Raw genomic sequence first — 24,608 nt, forward strand, 5'->3', positions numbered from 1 at the left:
CATATAATGTATTCTGCTAAGTTCAAAGTTTCCTCTTACAAAGAGAGTTTTATGAAACAACTCTTCTTCAGACCATTTTTACTTCAATTATAGTAGCAGTTTTGGAGTTTAAATCATTAACAACCTCTGAGTGAACTTTTATCCAAATGACTGCAAGTCACAAAGAGAACAGTCCTCTTTCACCAAGTACCTTTTGTGCTAGAGTGAGACCCATCTTTTTCTATTTTTTCCCTTTATGTCTCACTTTGAAGAAAGATGTGTGATTTGTAAAGTAATGAAAGTATGTATCAGTTGATGAAAACTGCTATATTTGGGCTCATAATGCAAACTAGAATTGCTTCAGGGTAAGCTTTATATACCTGCATCACAGCAGCAGAAAAAAAGTAAATTTCAGAAGTCAAGCTTGCTCTGTGCACTGTAGGAGTATGATGTAGCTGTTAAAACAACCATGAGAGGACTGAATCTTATTTTTTCCCCTTTGTCAAGGGGATGTAATTTTCATGTAGGCAGCGTTTTTCAGTCCTCACTCCACGAAACACTCCCAAACTGGGTATTTGATCCATCAACCTCATTATCGATTTCACCATGTTATCTTTTAATGCTTTTAAAAAAAAAAATATTTTATTGGAATGTTTTTTGAAGAATGTGTGGGAAACTGTAACCTCCACAAACTTAAGGTGATGAGGTGAGAAGAGTAATTCTTGCAGTGAAAAAGCCTGAAGAATTTTATACAGAACAAAATGTAGTTTAATAAACAAATGAAAGTTATGAGAAAAATCTATTTTCTTTCTTTCTTTTTTTTAAATCGCCAAGAATAATGAACTAATCGTTGTTTAAAGAGTGGGGAAAACTTTTACCCCCCTAGATTTGGCGAATAGCGGGATAAATTCGAAGAACTCCATCCCACCCCCGCACGCGCGCCCCCCATTCTTTCCAGACGGAGCGGTTGCAAATCCCAGGCTGAGTCCGCCCTGGGAGCCTTAGGGCACCTTCGTCTTTGCTCTGCGTGTGTGTGTGTGTGTGTGTGTGTGTGTGTGTGTGTGTGTCTAGCTCTCGCTCTTTCCCTCAGTCTGTGCCTCTGTGTATGTGTGAGTGTGTGTGTGTGTGTGTGACAGAGAGAGAGAGAGCGCGAGAGGAGAGAGCGAGAAAGAGAGAGAGAGAGAGAGAGAGAGCGAGAGCAAGAGAGCGAGCTGTGAGCTGTGCTGCCGCCGCCGCTGCCCTTTGATCCCGACATTAGTGTTAGGGGCTCGGAGACACAGAGCGCGGCCATAGACACCGCCGCACCGGCACTCATTTATTTATACCTCCCATCACACACGCGAGCATAGGACACACACACACTCACACCTATTAGATCCGTTTCCATTGAAGAATATTACGCTCGGGGACAAGCCAGGTGCACGACCAAAAAAAATTTAAAAAAAAAAAGGAAAAAAAAGAAAGGAAAGAAAAGAAGAGAACCCCTCATCTGGCTCCAGGAAACAAGCTTCAACCCATTGCACACACCGGAGAGAAGGGGTTTCCCCCTGCCCGCCCGCCCGCCCCCCAACTACCTCCCCGCTCCTGCCAGTGTCTGCCTCTCTGCCCCCACGGGGGTTTATTTGATCTCACATTAACCAAGGAGGAGAATGTGAGAAAAGGGGGAAAATGCCCAGGAGGAAGCAGGAGCAGCCCAAGCGCCTTCCCTCACGTAAGTCATCCCTTCTCCACCTCCTCTCGTGCCATTTTCTCGCCCTCCCTCTCCTCTTTCCCCTCCGCAGCCTCCTCCGTTGTTTTCTGCATTAGTTTAGGGTTACAGAGGTGAAACTGACAAAGACACAGCCCGGGTTACTCCTCGTTTAGGTCTATGCCGAGGCAGCCATGTTGGTGATGATCAGCCCCGTGCCCTTTCTATTCTCTCTCTCTTTTTCTTTCTTTCTCTCACCCCCCCCCTCTTTTTTTCCTTGAGATCGGGCTTTTTCCCCTTTCCCCTCCCCCTCCCCCTCCTCACTCCGGGTTGCTGGGGGGAGGGGGCAAGAGACGGGAGGAGGGGAGTAGTGTGGATGCCGGGTTTTTTTTTCTTCTTTTTTTTAATCGGAGGGGTGAGGGGGAGGTGGGAGAGGTTGGAATCTTTAAAAAAAAAAAAATTCCTTGCGGATCCCAGTGCCTGAGGGTGCGGGGGTCGGGGCGTGCGGAGGGCTGGGGGCCGTGACATGGCGTTTGGGGGTTTCGGGGCGAGGGCGCGCGGCCGCCCGCCGGCTGCAGGACCCGGGGAGAGGTCCGTCTCCGGCTAAAGGTTGCGCCGGGGTTGGTCGGCCCCGGAGCCGCCGGCGGCAGCGGCGGCGGCAGCAGGAGGAGGCGGAGGTGGAGGAGGCGGCGGCGGAGGAGGGGAGTCGGGGGCGGGCGAGGCGGGAGCAGCTGGGGAGGGTGTGGGGGCACAGCACACAAACACACCGGTGCACACGCGCCGCCGGGCGGCTGCTCCCGCGGCGCCGGGGCGCGGGGGGCGCGGGGCGGCGCGGCGGCCGGGCGGGGGGCGAGGCCGGGCAGCGGCGGGCGGATGTGGGGTGCGGGAGCCGCGCCGAGGCGGAGGCAGGAGGCAGGGCGGCTCGCGGCGCGCGAGGTCCCTGCAGAGCCGAGGGGAGGGAGGAGCAGGGCTCCTGGCCGCAATAAAATGCGGGGTCAGTCGGAGCAGACGGAGCCAGGCGAGACTCGGGCTCTCAGACCCCCCTCCCCGGCGAGCCTGAGCAGAGTCCAGGACTAAAGTGCATCACAACCCTCCCCGGCTGCAGCCACACACACCAACTGGAGACACATACCCGCCGGCACGGCCCGGTCCCCTTCCCCTCCTCCACCCGCGCCCCCGGTCCCTCTCCGCCCTCCCTCCGGCTTTTCTTTGCTAGACTCTTAACTTTTCCCCCACTCCCTCTCCAGCTCCCGCCCCCCCCACCCCAATCTTTCTCCGCTTTGAGTGTTCCGAGATGCTGCTAAAGCTAAAAGTGAAGGAGAAAGAAGCAACTAAAAATATCCCCCGGGGCCGCCCGGCTCCTTGAATGCAGGGAGGAGGGGGCAGGGGAGAAGGCGTGGGGCGGGGTGACTGGGAGGAGGGGACGCCGGAGGCGCCGGAGGGAGGGGTCGGGGGAGACCGAGGGTCAATTTCTTCTTTCTCCCCCCGCACTGCTCCCCTCTCCCGGCGGTTTGGCGCTGCCTGGAGCCCGATCCTGCAAAACCCGGGCTGGGGGCGGGAGCGGAGCCGGAGCGCCCGCCCGCCTGGGTGTCAGGCCGACGTGGTCGGTCACCTGAAGTTCACGGAGGGTGGGGGAAGGGTTAAGGTTATGGTGTCTCGGGCTCGGGTTGTGTGTGAGCTTGTGCGTTTCCGCTGCAGACAGGCAGCTCGATCGATCTCCCCCTCGCGAAATATCCGCGGCGGTGCCTGCCCGGGGGGCGGGCAGGGGGCGCGGGCTGCTCGGGCCGAGCGCCCCCGCGGCTCCGTGTCGCCCGGGCCGCGGCCGAAGTGGCGAGCAAGGGCACTCGCAGGCAGCCCGCTCCGCAAACATTCCTCTTTCTTTTCCCTTCCCGGTACGCAGGAGTCGACGCACAGGGCTTGGGTTGTGCTTTTTTCCCCTTCCTTTAAAAAAAAAAAAATGCCCCTTTGCAGTCCTTTCTTCGCCTGCCCGCTAGAGGTTCTGAGGATAATATCACATATGTAATATATATGCACATAAAATCACTCGCAGGCGGCTGCGTGTGTAGGGAAATTTTGTGCGAGGAAAGAGAAGGCGGCGGAGTCGGGGAGGGCGAGTTGGGAGGCTCTGCGCTGCGATTCACAGAAAACTCGCAGCAGTTGGTGGAAGAGTGTGTGCGTGCACATGGCCGGTCGGCCAGTTCCCAGCTCTTTTCGGGGGCGTGTGGCGGGGGAGGGAGAGGAGGCAGGAATCCTGGGGGGGTCGGGGGAGGCTTGCCCTGCTCGGACAAAATGGGCTTCAGTGTTCTCTGCGAACTTGCCCTTAGATGGCAACTTTGGGAGCTGATGAGCTTGTGTGCGAAAACCAGGGCGGTGAGGTTATTTGGTCATTTTCCTTTCTTCTCTTCTCCCCCCTGCTTAAAAAAAAATGTTGGCGGGGTTAGAGGGAGGGTAGGAGAGGAGAAGGGATTTATCTGTTTTCGGCTCTGACGGAGATGGAACGCCTTCCCTCCCGTTGTGTATAGAGCATTTGGGCAGCTGCAGCCTGCCCTGCTGGTGACCTTGACCCTGACCTCGTGCGACTACCCTCTCCGTCTGAGAGGAAATTCAGGCTCCATTTTAGCTCCGATGCTTGGTGGGCCTCTCCTACTTTTTGGTGCCTGGTGATTAAGTTGTATTTTAAGAGTGGACTCTCCCACCCTGTTCTCTAATTGAATACTGTTATCCACTCACTTAGAAAAAAAAAATCAACTCCTTCCAGTCACATAAAGCCACTTTTACTGAAGTAAGAAGCAATTACCTTTTGGAAACACCGTAAATGTCCCTGTAGTTTTTAAAGGGAAGCCTAATTTGCAAAGCTTTTCCACTTACCTTTGCATTGAATGGATTTTTGTGGATGTGTGCTGCCTGTTATAAGCATGGTTTACACATGTTTTGTAAGCAATTTGCATTTGGACTAAGAGCAATTTCTGGGCAAATGGTGTATTTTGCAATTCAGACACAGTAACCCAAAGCTTCCTAAGTGCTGAGTGAGTCTTAAAGAAACTTGCAGTGGTGGGGAGATATAATAAATATTGACTTTGGTAAAATTAGTGCTAATTTGTATTTAATGTAGAATATAATTGTAGTCTTAAGACTCGGCTGTAATGCTAAATTCTTTAATTTGTTTATTTATATGGGGGGGTGGAATTTTGACTTAACCTGGAAAACCTTTTTGTACAAAGTTAAAATATAGTAACTCTGGGACTGATAGAAGTCACCACAGGGTTTTAAGAAGTTATACAGTGGCAGATTTTAACCTTGACCCTAAAAGAAAGGAGAGGTGTGTATAATTTGGGGGGGAGGTAGTTATGGGGTGAGTGAGATGGGGAAGCTTGCTTTTGAAGCCAAATAACCCTTCTGAGTAAACACAAAAGTGGCTAATAGCCACAATAATATAGCTTTAAGAATCTAGAGAACCTGTAAGCACACGTTTAAAATTAGAAGTAGAATACAAATTAGGATACAAAAAAGAAATTGGTGAAAACTGAATCTGTAGAAACTTCAGAGTGCTTTCTACTTTCCCTTAGGTCTGCCCCCTTGCCTCTGCACCCCCCTGATAAACCATTGTTACCAAAGACTTTATGTGCAGAACCTATTTATCTGTTATTAAATATAATACTAGCCAGGCATGGTGTGGTTTGACAAGGTCTTCCACTCCACAGCACAGACACCAGGGAACCTGGAAGTTCCACCCTCGAGTAGATTAGTCCTGGAAATCCAGACTAGCACTTGGTATTTATTATCTGATACCGAGTCTGGGGTGCGTCTCAGCCTCTGGCATGGAGTTCCAGCAATTCCCCAGGCTGGGCTTCGGCCTGCTAAGGTTTCCTAGCTCCTTCTGTTCAACTAGACACCCATGGGACTGTTCAGAACCGAATTAGCTTTGGGGATGGGTGAGCCATTAACCTGACACTACTAACCTAAGCGTTAGATTTCTGATTTAAAATGCTACCTAGTAATTTCCTCCTGAGCCTCTGAAGTAAGTGTGTGTGTGTGTGTGTGTGTGTGTGTGTGTGTTTCCTTTATGTGGGCCTCATACATATGCAGGAAAAAAAAATAGACTGTCCTATAGAGTTGAGTAGCGATTCTACTGGCCACAAACCAAAAAGAAGTTCTGCGCTAGCCTTTGGAGGTGACCTCCAACAAAGAGTGTTAAACCTAAGCTATTTGTGAGAAGTGGCTTTAAAAATTATTACTCAGAATAAAGCCTTTATTTCTTGGCCTAGAGCAATATTATCATTTGGGTTTAACTATGATTCTGCTGTGCTTGATTGCTCTTTTATAAAAGTTCTTTCCACCAGCAGGGTCCAATACCATGTTAAAAAAAAAAAAAAAAAGTCCTAGAGATCCTCTGAACTATACCATGTGCTTATCTGTAGCAGAATCCCAGACTGCATAGCTTAAAAATGTTTGTCAGTCTAAGAAAGAGGAAGAGGGCGAAAGTGATACTGTGACTGTTTGCCAGGCTTGGGGCTCAGCACTTTCTAAACATCGCTACATTTGGGATCACTAACCGAGGAGGGAAAGGGTCAGAAAGGGCTTTCTCCTGTGTCTGTTACATCTGTAAATCCTTTTACCTTTGGCGCCATCAGCACTTTTAAGATTTCCTCATTAGCTTCAACTTACCCATGAACATGTATGAGTTCAGATACTATTATATTTATCATTGGAAATCTGCCTGATGCTTATTCCCAGGGGGGAGCACAAAGGAAAAGTTAATAGAACAGTTGTTTTGTTATTCTAGTGTTTTCATTGTTTACTCAGTTGTGGGTCAAGACCAGAACACGTTATTGTGTTCTTCATTAACAAAACTTTAAAAATTGTCTCTTGCTTTCTAGTAAATGTAGGAAGCAAAATAACAGAAGCCCTTATATTTATATTTTTCCATGTCTTCTTATGTCCATTGGAAGAGAAAGTGTAGAAGGTTTAACTCTTTCCCCTACTTGGTCTTACTGTTTTTTTCAGTGGTGAGGCACTTCCTCCTGACTGTGACAGGAACCACAGGGAAAAATTTTGAGTCTGAAGCAAGAACATATTTCACTGCTCCTGTCAAGCAGAGCTAATGATTCTGAAGTACCATATAGCAGGCTAGGTTGATACTGGGCAATAATGTTCATCTGTTCTCCTAAAGGAAATCCGTGTATTCCTAATATAGTAAGTAGGGTACGCTGAACTTTCCTGTTAAAATAAGGAAGATAGTTCAAAATCACATTCCTTCTAAAGCTTCAAAATAGTTTCAAATAAAAAAAATTGATTTTTAATTTATCTATGTGCTGCCATCTTGCTCCGGAGATGCCACAGCTGGGGTGAGTGGACAAGTCTCCGGCATGAAGTGTTAATAAATCATGCTAGAGCAGTAGAAATTGGACAGCTATCGGCCAGTGTCAGAGCTGACTGCGCAGTTGAGTTTTTAGAGCCTTTGAATGGCCTCTATTAGGAGAGGTCCAAAGGAGGTGTGGAAAATCTCTGTCTTGCGAGGCTTAAAAGATGGACAAAGGCTGCGGAAACACCCAGGGGACAGTGTTGTCTTGGTGGAACAACCAGGCAGGCGTCTCTTGGGGTCAAGAGGTGGCTTAAAATACAAGGAATCCTATTAATGTCAAGATGTTCTTGTAGGGAAGACTGGGTTTGAATCGTGTGCTGCCCGGCCGGGTTGGTAAACCAGTTTATTTAGTCATCCTGGTAGTTTGGGTTCAGACTGGGTCGGCAGTGAATCGGTTTGACAAAAGAGAAAAACTCACCCAATATCACTAACCCGGGTCACTTGCTTGCAGAGTGGTGTCCTTGGACTCAAAGGTGACAAGGTGTGAAGGAGTGGTGGTGGAGCCCCCTTGGCCACTGTGTAAAAAGGTCCCTTGGCTTCTGGGACTGGTCAGCAATACCATCTGTGAAGGCATATTCCCGGGGGTGGGTTCACGTACCCGTTCCCCTTCCTTGTGGGGAGTTGCCTGGTCTCTCTCTTCCATTCTTCTTCTTTTTTTTAAGTATCTGCTAAAGCATTAGGACAGGAGGACAGAAAAACAAACACTACAGCCTGGAGCTGATCTCTGCATTCTGAGTGATGTATTAGTAATTTTCTATAATTTAATCAGACTGATCACAGAACAAGATAATGATGGTATGACCTACAAAATAGGACGTTTGGGGGCGTTAAAGTCTTTCTAGCATAAGGTTTTACTAGACCATGGGCTTTGTGGTGAAGGAACAGATACTGAGTTTTCTCTTATCGGAAAGCAATCCAGACAAGGCCTTATTCTGGTAAGATGTGGGTTGTTGTTTTTTTTTTTCCCCCTATCAGCTTTTTCTTACTACTGTATTTTGTTAATTAAGGTACTCTAGAATCATGTTTTATAGAGATTGTAAATGAAGATGTTGCGTCCTGTGTCTGATGTGTTCTTCTCTGTTCCCTACTTTGTTAGGAGTAGCTCAGTAATTCACACCCTCGAGGGCCACGTATATGAAATACTTTATGGTTCATGGTAGCTGAAGTGTCTTCTGTCATATTTTATAAGAAACTAATGTGCAAAGTACAGACCTTAGAAATAGCCAGGAATACTCGATGGGCTGAAGTTGCTAGCTGCTTTCTCTCTTCTGCTCCGGGGCAAGTTCTGTATTTCTGTCCTCTGTCTGTAAATTACACTTTTATGATATCAGAGAATAGTGTATGACTAGGTGCTGAAGCAGGGGTCTCTCAGATGACTCTCCCTATTCCCCCGAGGACCCACCTTTGGGATAGAATTGCTGTAGTTACAACGTAGGTTCATAAATTAAAATCAGACTTTTGCTGGATACTCCTGTTTAGCTGCATGGGTGCATATTTCTGTTTATTTTCTAAAAGTCAGCTTCATTGCCATGTACACACACACACACACATACATATAGAGGCTGCACTGTAGCTAATTTTATAAAATGTACAGTGATACACGCCCACGGTCTGAGATCAGCATGTGGCCTTTAGCAACTCTGCTTTTCACAGACTGACCCAGGGTTATATTAAATGCAGCAGATTCTGTGTGCCTAAAAAGGATATTGTTTCCAGCCGTCCATTCCCTTCTTATTAAAAAACACCCTCCACCACTGAAGTTCTGTCTCTAGAGTTCTTAAATGACTAAGGCTTAGGTATTCGTTGCTTCTGTTTTGAGAAAGTCCAAATTCAGCCAGGTTCTGTCTATCGGCAACGAAGAGACTCATGGACCTTCTCTGAAGCTTGAGCCTGAAAAAGCAAAGCCTAAAATAATCTCTCTCTCGCTCTCTTTCTGTCTCTGTCTTTCTTGTAATTCCAGCACGGGTCAGACAAGTGGTTAGACCCCATTAGAAATGTGGCGTGGAGAAAAAAGGCAAGGCGTGAGGGCCCAGAGGATCCCAGGGGGATTGTTTTGAGTGCTCTGCAGAAGTTGGCCCACAAAGGGGACCGGAGAAGACCAGGGGAAAATGATCTTTTACGGTTTGATCAGCAGGACTCTGCTTCTCCGAGCTTTGGAGACAAGCTACCATACTTGTGGAGGGTGAAGAGTTTTTCTGAAGTTACATAGTGCTCATGTCTTAAGTGGTCTGGCAAGATATTTTAAAAAGCTTTTGTTGCTGTTTGTAATGACGGAGAAAATATCATGCGACTTTGTCCTCTTTTCACTATGTCTACTGTATATGGTATGACTTAAGTGAAAACAGAACACACACGCTTTAAGTTCATAGTGGTTAAGTGTATGGACTCTGGCACCAGGCCGTTCTGAACCCAGTTCTGGCACTGACTTGCTGTGTGGACTCGGGGAAATTACTTAACTTCCCTGTATTTGGTTTCTTTATCTCTCAATAAGGATGAGACTTCCTGTATCGGAGGGTTCTTCTAAGGTTTGATTGACAAATATCAGCATCGATATTGATAAATATCAGTAATATATGCTCACATAGATCCATGCCTAGTTAGTGCCTGTAGCATAGAAAGAGCTCGAGAAATATTAGCTCTTATAATTATGTATATGAAATACATGCTGTTCCCATTTGCTTAGATTGTGATTCAACTACAGGCATTTCTGACCCAGGGTTTTTTGGTGACTTCTGTGTTTAAAATTTTTTTTTTCGTATCTTTCATTAGAGTGATGAGTAATAATATGGTAAAATTCATTTATAAGGCTGTTAAAATAGGGCTTGACTAATATCGTTTTATAGGTGAACAATACTACACTAGACTTTTACTGTAAGAACATGTTCTGTGTATGTGATTTGATCTGAATTACATCTAAACTATGTAATAATCATATGAATTATGACTGGGCTTTACTGTAAAGTTAGGACAATAAATCTACACTCACAGATTGCTAGTGAGATTCAAATGGGAGAATAGGTATTTAATAAATGTTCATTTATTCATTTATTCAACAGTCAGTCCACTGATTAAAATTACCCAGGGGAAATTTATATTGGTTTTTCCGTGTGTTATTTAGGTAATAGTTTAAATTTTGCACCAAAGAAGGAAAGGCAGGGTCTGCTGTTTCTAATTGCAGAGATCCAGACCAAGAGAACACATTGATTTTAAATGAAGAATTCAGGGGTGTGTGTGTGTGTGTGTGTGTGTTGTGTTGTGTTATGTGTGTGAGATAGATCATATCAGAGGTTACAAGCTAATGGCCTACTGATGTGTTTTGCCCCACACAGCATGTTTAAAAACTTGAGACAGCATTTGGAAATGGGTGGTTTCACATAAAAATCCAAATTTCTAGCTTCTTTTGAAAACTTGGAAGAGCCAGCAGCACGGGGCCCACCTCCCCACATGGCAGCAATCTGCTGTAGTTGGTGGCGGCTGTCTCCCTTACCCGGGCATGTGCTCGACAGTCTGCCACAGTTCCTGCCACTCCGCTGCCGTGTCCCTGTCTGCGTGTACACCTGCCCACCTCCCTCATGTATATTCCCTCCTGGCCTCTGCAGGCTTTCGGATTAGAAACTGTCCTACATTCTCCAACATTCGTGATCTTTTAATTCATTGTTGAGGCTCGGATATGGTAACCCACGTTCTGTGGCAGTAGTAAGAGGCAGTATAGGGTGGGGATAAAGATCCTGGTACCTGCTGCATGAGATCCGTCCTGGCTGCACTGCGTTTTAGCCGTTACCTTGGCAAGTACCAGCAGTCTCTGCCTGTTTTCACATCTGTAAAATGGGGGAACATTGTAGGCTCTGTGGGAACTGAGTTCACACAAGTTGATATTGAGATTCGTGTCTGCACATAGTATATGTGCAATACATGCTGGCCACATTAATAGACGCGAGGGGTAAATTCATTTCAACCAAAGATCTCAGTAAGATTGTTCACCATTAGCCAGCACAGTGGTTCTCAACACTGGCTGCATGTTAGAATCGCCTGGGAGATTATAAAAATGCAGACACCCCCAGCAATTTAAATTTGATGGCTCAGAATGGAGCCTGGGCATGGACATTCTTAAAAAGCTCTCTGAGTGATTTGAATGGATAGCCAGTGTCGAGGAACTGACCAGAACTCCCACTCTGGGCTGATGCCACTTCAGCCAAAAATAAAGACATGTCATGTTGAGCCTGGACAGCTTATTGACAATAATTTGTTTGACTTTTAAAACCCTAGAAATAGCTCGTGGACCTGAGTAATTGACTCCACTCCTCCAAGGTTGAAGTCAGAGGCTCAGGGAGGGACCTGCACTAGGCAGTGGACAAGGACTCCAATCTCTTCTGTCCACTCCCCCGCTACGGTCACCAGGGCTTCTCGCCCACTTTGTAATGTAGGGCGAGTCATTGAACCTCTCCGTGCTTACCTAGCACCATCTTGTAAAATGGATAATAGTAGATTACCCACGCTTTCTATTTATGTTATATTCTATTGTTCACAAAGCCTTTTCACTGATATCATCTGCCTACAAGCAGACAGGAAAGGCTCCTCCCACCGGTTGGACAGAAGTAGAAATGGAGCCATGGGAAGGGAGAAACTAGCTTGAGGCCACCTGTGTCCACACTCTCAAAGGCTGGACCGCCCACTGGTCTTCTGAGGCCCACTGCATCTCAGAGGACATCAAAACCTTCATGGGGCCCCACACGTGAAGGACATGCCTTTGCCACCTGAGAGGCCTTCCTCTACAGGTGCTGATAGAGCACGATGCTCTGTCAACTTGTGCCACCGATAGTACTTCTTTCCTCAAAGATTTAGACTAAGCTGAGGATAGGAGAATGAGAGTCACATGCAGGGACACTTTCTGGGGTCTGAATTATGTGCTCCATATGGAGAACACTGCTTTCGTGTAATGGCCTAGAATTATAGTTGTCTTCTAATCTGTGCTTGTTTGGCCCTACTTGTTAACCCAACAGCTCTCTCTAGAGCATGAAACACAGCTGTATTTGGAAGGAAACAAAGTGTGGGACACCCTCTGCTTCAGGAAATATTCCTGAAATGTGCTGCATGGTTTCTCCCTTCTAGGGGAAAGCAAACCTCAAATAATAATTTACTGGATTTTAATCTGAACTGAAGAAAGAGGGGAATCAAATTATAGTGAGCTGTTTTCTGACCCTGATAAGAAGAGAGAAATTTCATGATCTAGAAGTGGGGTTTGGGTTGGCTGGACCACTAGATCATATTTAGAGAGAACTGCTATGCATCAATGGCTACTTGAATACTTGCATAGAGGTGAGGAAATACATACAAAAAAATAAAGAAGTACTGTACAAGTATCTGAAATGTGATTTAAGTGTACTTCATCACACTGAACCATAGAAATCACAGATATGAATTCTGCTTGTTAATTTATGTTTTAAAGTCTATATTGGCTTTTAATGGCAAACATAGTGCTGGCATAGTGTAAATAATTAAAACTATGTAGAAATATTGAAAGTAAAGCATGAAAGTCCCCTTTTACAACTTTCACCCCCAGGGATAACCGCTATTGATAGATAACAAGCAAAAAGATAATAAGGAACACTTAAAATTCAGCCTTTCATTTGAAAAAATGGATGCATTTCGGCAGAGTTGGCGGAGTTAATTCAAATACTGAATTCGGAACAAGGGTGGCAACATTGGTCTTGTAAACTGATTAGATCACATCTGTAAACTGAATGCCAAATTGAGTGCTCCGATTTAAAGGGGAAAATTGATAAACTACTCACCAGAAGGGAGGCAACTAGAGTCTAGGCTCTTGAAGTCATCATATGAGGAATTAATTATTGAGACAATTGGGAGTGCTCAATTTGAAGCCAAGAGTGAGGTTAGATAACAATCATGCCTGGTAACTACATTCAAATGTATAAAGTTCTGTCAAATGATAAAGGGAGTAAACTTACTCGGGATCGTCATTTGTCCTAAACTCTTAGTTTGGGTCCACTAATACTTGCTTAATTGATTGACTGATTGATTAATTCATTCATTCAAGCAGCAATAACTGAGGGCTTCTCTGCCAGGGAGTAGGGGCTAGTGGAGTTGAATAGAGCATGGTCCCCGCTTGCAAGGATCTCAGAGCCAAGCGGGCAGAGAAAGAGATGAAACAAATAACTAAAATTCGTCTTGAAAGGTATTTTCATAGATTTATGAAATGCTGAGCCGAAAACAGAGACTAGGACCAAGAAGATAGAAGTTACAGGAACGATCACTGAGTTTTTAAGATAAGGGCCTGTTGAATCAATACAACTGTGCAAAAATGAAACGGAAGATCTTGTGTTTACAAAGAAGCTGGTTCGTCCACTTGGCGGGGTGGCTTTCAGAGGACTTCAGGTAAAGAGGAGTGGGATGGGAGCAGACATACTGAACTCTGCAATCATCTGATATTATGAAAAAGAATTCTGTAAAGCAAAAGCTGCTTTGCTTGTTTCTGTCAGGAAGTGGGAGATCTGTTCCTACAACAGAGGGAAAGCTTTCCTGGTACGCTGAATTGAAAGTCCTTTGGGAATAAGGAAGGCTATGTGTCAACACACATGGTATCACGTGAGAGCAGTGAGCACAGGATCCGCTGAGAGTTGCCGTCCCTACTGGGTGCTCATTCATTAAGAAAAAGTTTTGAGCATTTACATGACTTGTAGAAATTGTACAGATTGCAGCCCCTGCGGACAGTTCTTTGAAATGTTGACACAAAGCAAGCACATAGGATAAGCACAAATCAATGTGCTAACAAGTGCAAGACAATATAATATGAATTCGAAGTGTAAATGTTCAAGGAAACCAAGTGGGAGTGACGGGTAAAGATTCCTGGAGAGGAGTGATACTTAAAACATCCTGAAGGAAGGGATGGATTTAGATCTTGAGAAGAGAGAAGAGAACATTCTAAGCGGAAGAACTGACATTAGCCAAAAGAGGGTGAAATAAGCCAACAGTATGTGGGAGACTCTAAGAAGTTGAATCAGAAGGGTTATATTGGTGATGTAAGGATAAGAGGCAGGAAAAATATAGTAGGAGCTGGCCCAGATGATAAGAGATTAGGATTACTAAATTTTGTAGTTTGGATACAATACAAAATCAGCTGTGAAATATAGTCGCTTCTTTTCACTGTCATGACAAGCGAGATGGAGGATGGTGGCCTGAAGGAGGAAAAACGGCCTTTTTAAGTAGGGAGGGCTGTTGAAAAACCAAAAACTGATGGATGGTACAGATGCCGTTTTGTCTCTGGAAGAGCCCACCAGTGATGGGCTTCTTTGGCCCCAGTGCAGCAGGCCCTCAGCCAGGGCTCACCCCATGCCTCTCGCCCCTTCCTCATCTCTCTGGTTTTCTTTGGCAAAGAAAGCTCTAATGAAGTGCTTCCCTTTCAAGGGTGTAAAGCATATGCTATTAAAAAAAATAACACATCTAACATTTATAGCCAGATAAGGACGCATAATGGTAAAATGAACACCTGTAAACCTACCGCCCAATCTAACACATTTCAACACTATCAGACTTCTCACGTGCTCTTCTGCTGCCTGTCCCCATTATCCTGAATTTGCTGCTTCTCGTACCCCTAGCTCTACCATATTTGGTTATGCAGGCACTCTGCACCTTGGTTTTTCATTCAACCGTTATCTTTGTGAGATTTATCCGCATTGATGCTTACAGTTGGTAGTGAGTTCATTTTCACTGCTCTCTAGTATTATAGTGCAGAGCCATACCATAAAGAACGTATGGTTTGTTTCTACGTTTTGCAATTATGGACAGTGCTGCTGTGAGTGTGCATGCACATATCACTTTGTCTTGAGGGACTGTCAAGTTCATAGCGTAGGATAGGGATTTTCCAAAATTTTAATTCTTGCTTGCAAGCTTGAATTTTGTCATTGGCTACAAATACTGTCAGTTTTTCCTTAAAGTATCAGCCTTCTTTCATTCATTGCCAAGAAATAGTGTATCCGATACCCCAATTTTTTAAAGTTTATTTCTTTTGAGAGAGTGGAGAGAGACAGTGTGTGCCCAAGAGTGGGAAAGGCAGAGAGAATCCCAAGCAGGTCTGCACTGTCAGTGCGGAGCCTGATGTAGGGCTTGCCCTCACGAGCCACGAGATCATGACCTGAGCCTAAGTCAAACGCCCAACTGACTGAGTCATCCACGAGCCCCTAGGTACCCATATTTGAACGACAATAGTTTGTCAGTTACTCTTTCAGTTAAAAGTGTTACTGCATGGAAAGAGTGGCTGGTTCAGCTCTCAACTAAATCACAGATTTACTTTTCCTGGAGATAGGCTTCACACTTCTCTAATGGCAGAAGTGCTTCATGGACACATTTCATGATCTATCATATTAAAAAGATGTTTACTCCGGGTCAGTCTTTAATAAAATTAATAATCTTAGCTGCTGCTTCATCAAAGACATTCTTAGGTGAAACGGACAGGGTTATTTTGGTGTGTGTGTGTGTTACTGAGAGTGTGTAGAAATGAAGAACACAATAATTACTAGTATGCCCCTACTTTGATTGGAGCTAAGGAGCCAGAATTTTACCCATCATCGCTTTTGTATCATCATTACAAATGTCAATAGAGTGAGAAGGGCTAAAAACATCTTAAGAATTCTTATGAAAGTTTTGATCTTGAGGACCCTTGAAAGGGTCTCAGAGACCACTAGGGGTCCACAGACTACACTTTGAGAACCACTTTCTAAGCTGTCTGCATACAAGTGGGAATGCAAGTCTTGGTGTTTGTGTTTCTTCAGATTTACGTGATAATGTTGTAAAGCAGCACTTCGTGTAAATTTGCACTGAAGAACGCAAAAGGCAGATAGCCTGAAAGACAGGGAACCCTTTCTTGCAAGTGTTCTCAGCTCTGTGAGATTTCTTTGAGAGGTGTCTTTGAAGTCTCTTGCTCTCTCTGCAAATGGAAATGAAAATAATGTATTTGGCTCTGTGATATATCTATTTGTTTTCAAATAAAAGTAATGCTTTAAATAAACTTCGCAGTTAATACTTTTCTTCCGTGCATAGATGTCTATCACATCATTGGTGTGTGAAGACACTTTGTGCATATGCTGTGGCTCGCTGTTAGGAAGGAGAACTCCAGTGGGTGCCACGGGCCAGCATGGCTTACAGTGGACAGTGCATTGCTGCAGACAAGAGATGGTCAAGGCTTCTGGGCTTGGGGAACTGGGAGTGTTTCTGGGATTCTTGTGTTCTCTTTCTGGGCTGCTGTCCTCACCAACCATTAACCCCCCTTGCCCAAGTTGGAAACTTGAGTGCGATCCTAGATGCCATGCTCTTCCTTTCCTCTCATATCAAACCCATCACCAGTCTTTTGACTCTCCTGTAGATATCTCTGGAATTCATCATGGCCACTCCCTGCCACTGATGTAGTATACACTCACTCTTATTTTCTCCTGTAAGGATTCACGTCTTTTTCTTTTTCTTTCTTCTTCTTCTTTTTTTGTTTTTGTTTTTGTTTTTTTGCCTCACTGTCACATCCCCTTCCCCTTCCCCTGGCCTCTGTATAGCCCAGTGTCTACACTGCTACCACAGTAGGCTTTCTAAAACACTTATGTATTTATTTAGGATCTTTTAGACAACCCTTAACTGGATAAAGTTTGCTCTTCTTTGCAAAATATGAAAAGTGCTTCATCATCTGAGCCCCCTTTCTCCTGCCCTGATATATACCCCTTGTTTCATTCATACTGAATTATCTATTTGATAGACCACCATGCTTGTATTTCCTTGTTTTGGCAGGTTCTTGTTTCCTTTTTCTGGGATGTCTTGAACCCATTGGGTTAAACTTCTACTTATCAATTAGCACTCAGCTCTCAGGGAGGCCTTTCCAGCTTCCCCTCCTCCCTACTATTGTTCCACCTGCTGGGCAGAATTAAGGAACAGCCATTGGTGCCCACTGGTCTCATGATACCTCCCGTGCTATGCTGTGATTGCTTATTCCTCCATGTACTTATTGACTGTGAGCCTTTGAAGGGCATGGTCTATTCCTTATTTATTTTTGTACATTCTTGCACATAGCAGTACCTGGTGTAGGTGGTCACCAGGTTGAATAAGCGAACGAATGAATGAAATCATGAATGGGGCACAGAATCAAAGAAATAGGAGGTGATCCATAAAGATTCTTGAATGAGTGAACGAGTTGAATAAATGAGGTTAAGGGTGGATCACAGAATCAAAAGGTTTTAGAAGTAGAAAGGACCATGGAGAACATCTCCTGCTATCATCCTTTCTCAGAAATGAGACAATGATTTGGCTAAATTGTACAGCTGGGCTGGGCAGGAGGTGATGAACAGTGCCACAGACATTCACATGGACGTGGCCTAGAGATGCCTGGGGAGAGTCATGTGCTTCCAGAGGAGACTTGCTGAGAAGAGCAGAGGCCACGGCCTGCACCACAGGGGGATACCACAGACGAAGTGCAAAGAGAACTTTTGTGGTTGGAAGTCTGTGGCACATTCCAGACTATAGAGTCTCCCCTCAGCTATTGGCTGTTGCTCTCTCTCTGTCCTCAAACTGTGCCAAGACTGTAAGATTTTCCTGATGACTGGGCATATTCCACATCTGGATTCCATGGTCATAACAACCAGAAGTTTCCTGTCCTCTTTGGTTGAGGTGATTATGATATAGAGCTGGGTAGCAATATCAACAATTTTGAGGTAAGCTCTACTAATTAAAACATAATATTCTCTCATCTGAGATTTCTAGATGTCTGGAAGGGCGGCAAGGGGACACTATTATTTACTAAGTGATAATTCTGTGCCAGGTGCTTTATTTATGTAATCCTTACTTACCTTCACAGTAACCTCATGTGATAATGGGTGTTGTATCCCAGTCTATAAACAAGAGCATAGGCCTATGGATGTCTGGTGGGTCTATTAGGAAGCAGAGTGGGGTGTCTGGTATCTAAGCGTGTGGCCTTTCTGTTTGGCCATTCTGCTTCAGGTTCTAGAAATGGTTTCTTTTGCTCTGCAAAACCTGTTGTGGCCTTATTTTATTAATTTGGTAAATCCTTTAAGTTGCATTTATTTTACGTGTTTAAAAGGAAGAGAATCTGTAGTTTTCTAGTTTAATATTCTTTGCGCCTTGCAGTTGACAAATGTGTTACCATCTCTGCAGGACCACGGGGTATGGAAGAGGGAATGGGCTTTGTTACCACACTTTACAGATGAGGGATCGAGTGATGGAAGGCAGAACGTTCCACATCTGTCCGGTTCATCTCCACATTCCTAACACCCTCTCTAGGAGTTCGTATTTAGTAGGCTCTCCAGTTTTTAACTAAACATGAGTTACATAGCTTGTAAGTTCCAAATTCAGAAGGGAACCCAGGTCCCTGAGTCTGAACTCAGAGCTCTTCCCACTGCAAAACCATTCTGCTTTTCCCAGAGCCCTAATTTATAGGACTCGGAACCCTCTGATAGGCCTATCTGGTGGATTTTCACAAATCTAAATATGTATGTACAGGTGGTCCCTTAGAATCAGATCTTATTCTTGTTCTTGTTTCTCTTCCTTTAAATACTTCAAAATCAGGTTTTGAAGAATTTCTTATCTACCTGATGCGTCCCAAGAAAATCACTTGAAAAGGATTGATTATCCAATATTGGATTCATAGAGGATTAACACCAGAAGGATTCCTGAGATCATTGAATTCGGTGTTTTTCAAAACTTAAAAAAAAAAAAGAGTGGAACCTTTGTCTTTAAAGGGAGCTCCAGTATATAGATGAGATCAAAGCCAGGTTGTGCTGCTTAAGTATGTGCTAAGGTAGGAGGTATGGTGGAGGCAGAGCTCCTTGGGAGTCCTTGGGCTCCTTGAGGGTATGATTTATAAATCACTGATCTGTTATTTCCCTGCATTTTATAGTGAAGAAACTGAGGCACAAACACGCTTAGTGACTCACAGAGGTGGCTGCCTTAAGATGGTGATGAAGCTTGTTGTCATATATCTGAATTTCCGGTATTGTTTTAAGCACCATTCTACTTTTATTATAAAGAAGAAGTAAATCACCTAGTCTTTAGAGCAGGAATCAGCAGACTGTGGCCTGTTTTTGTGCAGCCCCTCGAGCTAAGAATGTTTTTTGCATTTTTAAACAATTGTTAAAAAAAAAAAAAGCAATAGCAACAACAACAAAAAACAAACAAAGAATATGGGACACAGACCATAGGTGGCCTATAAAGCCGGAAGTATTTGCTGTCTCTGTTCCCAGAAGAAGATTGCTGAACCTGCTTTATCGGGAGTCACGGCTACTGATATAAACATGGAAATGCCAAAAGAATGTGGCTTTCTCTAAGTAACTTCAAAACATGTAGATTTAAAACAAAGCCCGATTAGTTGAGCACATTTACATCAAAAAGTGTTTCAAACTTGTATTTCTCAAATGAACGTCTTCAAATGGCTGAACACATTTTCATCCTTCTTTTCAAATACCAGATTTGGGGGGAGGATAGGCTAGTTAACTAAGTTCTTATAAGACACGGGAAACATTGCCCCTAGAGGGCTGCCTATGGTTGTAAGTTCTAGAAGATGAAAAGGAAGCAGTGTGCATATTTGAACACAAAATCAGGGCATCTGGTAGACCCCCAAAAAAGTTAAGAACGAGAGGAACCAGAGTATGAATAATGTGAGTCACTTCTAGTCACTCGGGGGCCACAAGTATGCATGCCAGAGGGATATTTGATGTTTTGAGCCTTTACCTTGGAGTTGAGCCCTCATTTGAAGCAGCCATCAGTAAAGCATATTTCCTAATGTCATCCTTACCACTTGATGCATTTCCAGAAGCATCTGAGCTTTGTTGGGAAGCGGATTGAATGTTTTCTTCCATGCATTGCTTGTGGTGACAGACAGCTAGAGAGCAGTGACAGGTCTTTTGAGTGAAAGACCTAAGAAAGATTTCTCAGCGAAACAAACCCCAAGTGGGTGTGCCTGTGGAAAGCTCACACCCCCGGGGTCCTTCAAAGAGAATTAAGTGGATGAAACCATAGGATTCCCAGTTGATGAAGCGATGCTAACCTACCTCCAGGCTGTCCTGGCCCTTGGGATTGCTCTAGTTGTTTTGTTGGTTGTGGTATTTGTTGTCTTCATGGTCTTTGGCCAGATCATTGACTTATGTGTGTGCCAGAAGGTGGGCAGGGAAAATAGAAGGAGACAATGAGTAATAATACATTTGACCACTTGGTAGCAGCTGTGGCACAAAGCCTGGTCAGAATACAGGTTAAAATTCTTGGTCTAAATCCGTATTTATAGTTAACTTTGAGTTAGGGGCTGTCCATGTAATTAATGGTGTCATGAATTCTTATGCATAATGAAAACTACATTGTCTCATAGTTCATTACACCAATATTCTTTTTTTTTAAGTTTATTTTTTTATTTTGAGAGAGAGTGCACACGTGACGTGGGCTCAGACCCACGAACCATGAGATCATAAACTGAGCTGAAATCCAGAGTCAGACACTTAACCGACTGAGCCACCCAGGTGCCCCCACACCAACATTCTTTCATGAAAATGTGGGGGTTTGAGATCTGTCTCCTCTGCAGCTTTTGTTTTATATATATTTAAGCACTAAATAAAAAGCAATTTCATCTCTTCTCCTTTGATAAATCTCTTCTCTCCAAAGGCCCATTTTCTTCCTGTGTAGATGTATATTTTTAGTAAATAAAGGACTTACTGTGTGAAATTTTCCTTTAGCAGTCCGAATGATTATGAGCATATGTTTCATTACAAGGTACATGATGTCAATGCTTGGTAAATGTGCCCAGGAAGAAAACGCATCATTTTATGTATAAGCTAAGATTTCAGGAAGTAGCCATTTATCTCTCTTCAAAGTGCTGTTCCTAGACGACAGAGTGCATTATTATGTTATTAGGGCTTTTTTTTTTGGTAGTTAAGTTCTTTTTTGATCTATTAAGAATTTCCCAGTGATTTCAGTAGTTTGGTAATACATCGTTCATCTTATAACAGGTATTGGTAATGTTGGGATGAAAACATTTATACAAGAGGAAATAAAAGTCAAGGAAGCAGATAATCGACCGATTTATCAGCCTTAACAGACAATTTTTCTGATAACGCCATGGTAGCCATGGTAAATTTACTTCTGATTGCTTGAGGGGACAGATTCTATATGCTTTTTGTAACATGGAGGTGCATGTAAGGGTGAAGGAGCAAGTTATCAATCCATGGACTAACCAGAAGTGTTTTGGTGTCTAGATTGGCCTTATGGCCGTTGGATTCATGCTATACTTTGAACTATCCCTTTCTTATTAGTTTGCTACAACATACGTGGTGATGAGTATATATATATATATATATATATTTTTTTTTTTTTTTTTGGTCTGGAGATTTTGAAGTAGCGCTAGTAATAGAAGACTTCTCTTGCTTCATATCTTTCTCAGAATCTTTCCTTTGAGCAAAATTTGGTTAAAATTTAGAGGAGGTAAAATAGCTTAATAATCCACTCACTGTGCTTCCAGCCTTGGAGGACATTGCACTGCGCAGCTGCGTGGTCCGTTCTGTGATAAGCAGGGTATACAAAAACTATAGCACTCGCGGAGGCTACGGTTTGGAATCCAGAGGTGAACCAATCCGGAGAAAAAGTCTCAGGACTTCATTCAGGCTTACGTGCATCAGTTTTCTGGGGCTGCCGTAACAAAGTATCACAAACGGGATGGCTGGGACAACAGAAATTTATTGTCTCGCTGTTCTGGAGGCCAGAAATCCCAGATCACCGTGTCCCTGTTGGCAGACACAAGGACACAAGGAAGGGGTCTGTTCCAGACCTCTGTCCCTGCTTGTGGCAGTTCCTCGGCTGTGAGAGGGTCACTCTAGTCTTCACATGGTATTGTCCCTGTGGGCATGTCTGTCTCTGTGTCCAGACTTCCCCTTTTTATAAGGACACCATATTGGACAAGGGTCCACTCTAATGGCCTCATCTTAACTTGTTCATCTGCAAAGACCCTATTTCCAAATAAGGTCACATTCATAGGTACTGGGGATTGGACTTCAACATCTTTTGGGGGGCACATAGTTCAACCTATGACATGAGGTTTTCATCCTTAGCTTGCATAGTTTTATTAAGCTGGGTGATTGTTATTACAGCTATGGTAGACAAAAAGCCACACATTTAGAAGGAAGAAGGGACTTGGGTCTGAATGTGTATATTATTTTGAAATCCCATCACAATAAAACTTAAAATGGAGGAGCGCCTGGGTGGCTCAGTTGGCTGAATATCTGACTCTTGATTTTCGCTCAGGTCATGATCCCAGGGTCATGGGATTGAACCCTATGCCAGACTCTACCTTGAGCTTGGAGCCTGCTTGAGACTTTCTCTCTTTCTTGCTCTGCTCCTTTCCCCTACTTTTGCGCTCTCTCTCTCTCAGAAATAAAATATTAATTAATCAATTGAAAGAAATAAATAAAGGGGTGTTTGGGTGGCTCAGTTCGTTAAGTGTCTGACTCTTGATTTTGGCTCAGATCATGATCTCACAGTTCGTGAGTCCAAGCCCTGTATTTAGCTCTGTACTGACAGTAAGGAGCCAGCTTGGAATTCCCTCTTTCACTCTCTCAGTCTGCCCCTCTCCTGCTCATGCTCTCTCTCTCTCTCTCACTCTCTCAAAAATAAACTTAAAAATAAGTAAATAAATAGAAATACTCCTACTTAAAATTTTTTAAAAATAAAACTTAAAATATTGATTACTTGAAGGTACTATGGTATATCTTGCTTACCTGAAAAATTACTTTTTGTCAAGCAACTTACACTCTGTTAGATTTCCTGAAGATTTGAGTTTGAACCTTGCTTTGTCATTCACTAAGTGGGTATATTGGGTAAGCCATTAACCTTTGGAACCTTGGTTTCCTGGTCTGTAAAATGAAGAGACTATGGTCTACCACATGAAATCATGGGAAGAATTTGCTGATGAATATTGAAGCATCTAATAAAGTACCCGGTATATTTTTAGTGTTTTATGCATGATTGTTCATTCATTCAGCAATTGTTTATTCGGAGGCTACTGTGTTCCAGGTTCTGTTCTAGAATTCATTCTTTCACTTAATGAGGATTATACTGTGATTTAGTAGTAGAGCACTGGCCTTTGGAGTGAGACATCTGAGCTGAAGTCCTGTCTATGTTAGTAAATCGAGTATTGGGCCACGGACTAATCACTGGCCCTTCCTAGGCCTCTGCCTACAGACTAGCCATATGGACTAAACCTCCAAGGCTTTACCATCTCTGAAGTAATTCACACAACAAATTCAAAATCAGCAAATAGAGCTATATAGCTCTTGGTCCCCTACAGATCCATCGTGTGCTCTGGGGAAGTTACCCTCTGTGATTTAGCTTTTTTCTCTAAAGTGGCAGTAATAGGATTAGTACTGTCCATTTTTTGATAGTAATAAGTGTAACAATGATAGCCACTCTTTACTGAGCTCTTGACACTGTGCTAGATACTTTTCGTACATCCTTGCTTCTACAGATTAGTAGGTGGGAATGCAGAGAAACATGGTGCATTCTCACGGAGAATCGATGTTCCTCAGTGGTTCGTGAAGCACACCCCTGCGTTATTTAGTAAGAGCAAGTACAGCTATAGGACAGAGTAGAATGTGGAATTCACTTGAAATGTTAAGCAAAGAGTCCAAGAAGCCTGGGGCTTCCTGGAGGAGGCTTCAGCTACGGTCCCGAGTTACCCTGAGATGCTGGGCTCTTTTCTTGGCCCCTAGGGAGACCGGCGGAAAAGTTTGCAAAACACTCTCTTTTCCCTATTTCATGTTTGACTCACATGAGAAAAATAGGATTATCATTTGTAATTTTGAAAATCGTTCTCATTTCCAGTACTGACAAGTGCCGCCTTTCTGTTGTTAAGCACATTCTTCTTTCTCATTCATACATTTGACAATAACTGAGCACCTGCTCCATGCCATTGTAAGTGCTGAGCACATCACAGCAAAGAAAACTAAGTCCTCTCTTTAATGGGGCTTCTATTCTAATAAACAGTGGTGTTTTTTTGGGAGGGGGGAGACCTAGGAAGTAAAGGAGGCAGCCATGTGGCTATTTTGGGGGAATTTTGCTCTTTATTTATTATTTATTAGCAAGGCAGAGTAGTAGGGGTGAGGTTGGAAGGGTACAGATTATGTAGGGCCCTGAGGGCAAGGGAAGGGTCTTGGATTTTATACCGAGAAACATGAGAAGCCACTGTGGAGGCTTTGAGGATGGGGGTAATGGAGCATGACGTATATTTTTAAAAGCTTACTGCAGGTGCCGGCTGAGCACAGCCGAGCAAGAATCGGAAGTAGAGACCAGCTGGAAGACTACTGCTATGGTCCAGGCGAAGGGCGGCAGTGCTGCATACCAGGGTGCGAATGGTAGACATGGTAAAAAAGTGGCAAGATTGGAGATGTATATGGAAGGTAGAACCAGCAGACTCTGCAAAGGAATTTGCTGAGGGGTGTGAGAAAGGGAAGCTTCAAGGCAAGCTGGGGAGGTTTTGGTCTAAGCGGTCTTAGGGATGGAGGAGTTGGCAATCTTAGGGATGGGTAGTTCCTCGGTCAC

The 24,608-nt window shown here is 44.0% G+C and overlaps 1 protein-coding gene across 1 annotated transcript in view; it reads left to right on the plus strand.

Annotated features, from left to right (window-relative positions):
* The first annotated feature begins 1,201 nt into the window (after positions 1–1,201).
* ZNF827 (zinc finger protein 827) overlaps positions 1,202–24,608 on the plus strand; it is a 164,902-nt gene continuing 141,495 nt past the window's right edge. Inside the window, exon 1 of the mRNA XM_039254298.1 lies at positions 1,202–1,690. Within this exon, the coding sequence (XP_039110229.1) occupies positions 1,648–1,690 (43 nt within the window). The 5' untranslated portion in view covers positions 1,202–1,647. The remainder of the gene's footprint in view (positions 1,691–24,608) is intronic.

This window comes from Hyaena hyaena, unplaced genomic scaffold (genome assembly GCF_003009895.1).
Source record: "Hyaena hyaena isolate Hyena2069 unplaced genomic scaffold, ASM300989v1 scaffold_476, whole genome shotgun sequence".
NCBI classification, from domain to species: Eukaryota; Metazoa; Chordata; class Mammalia; order Carnivora; family Hyaenidae; genus Hyaena; species Hyaena hyaena.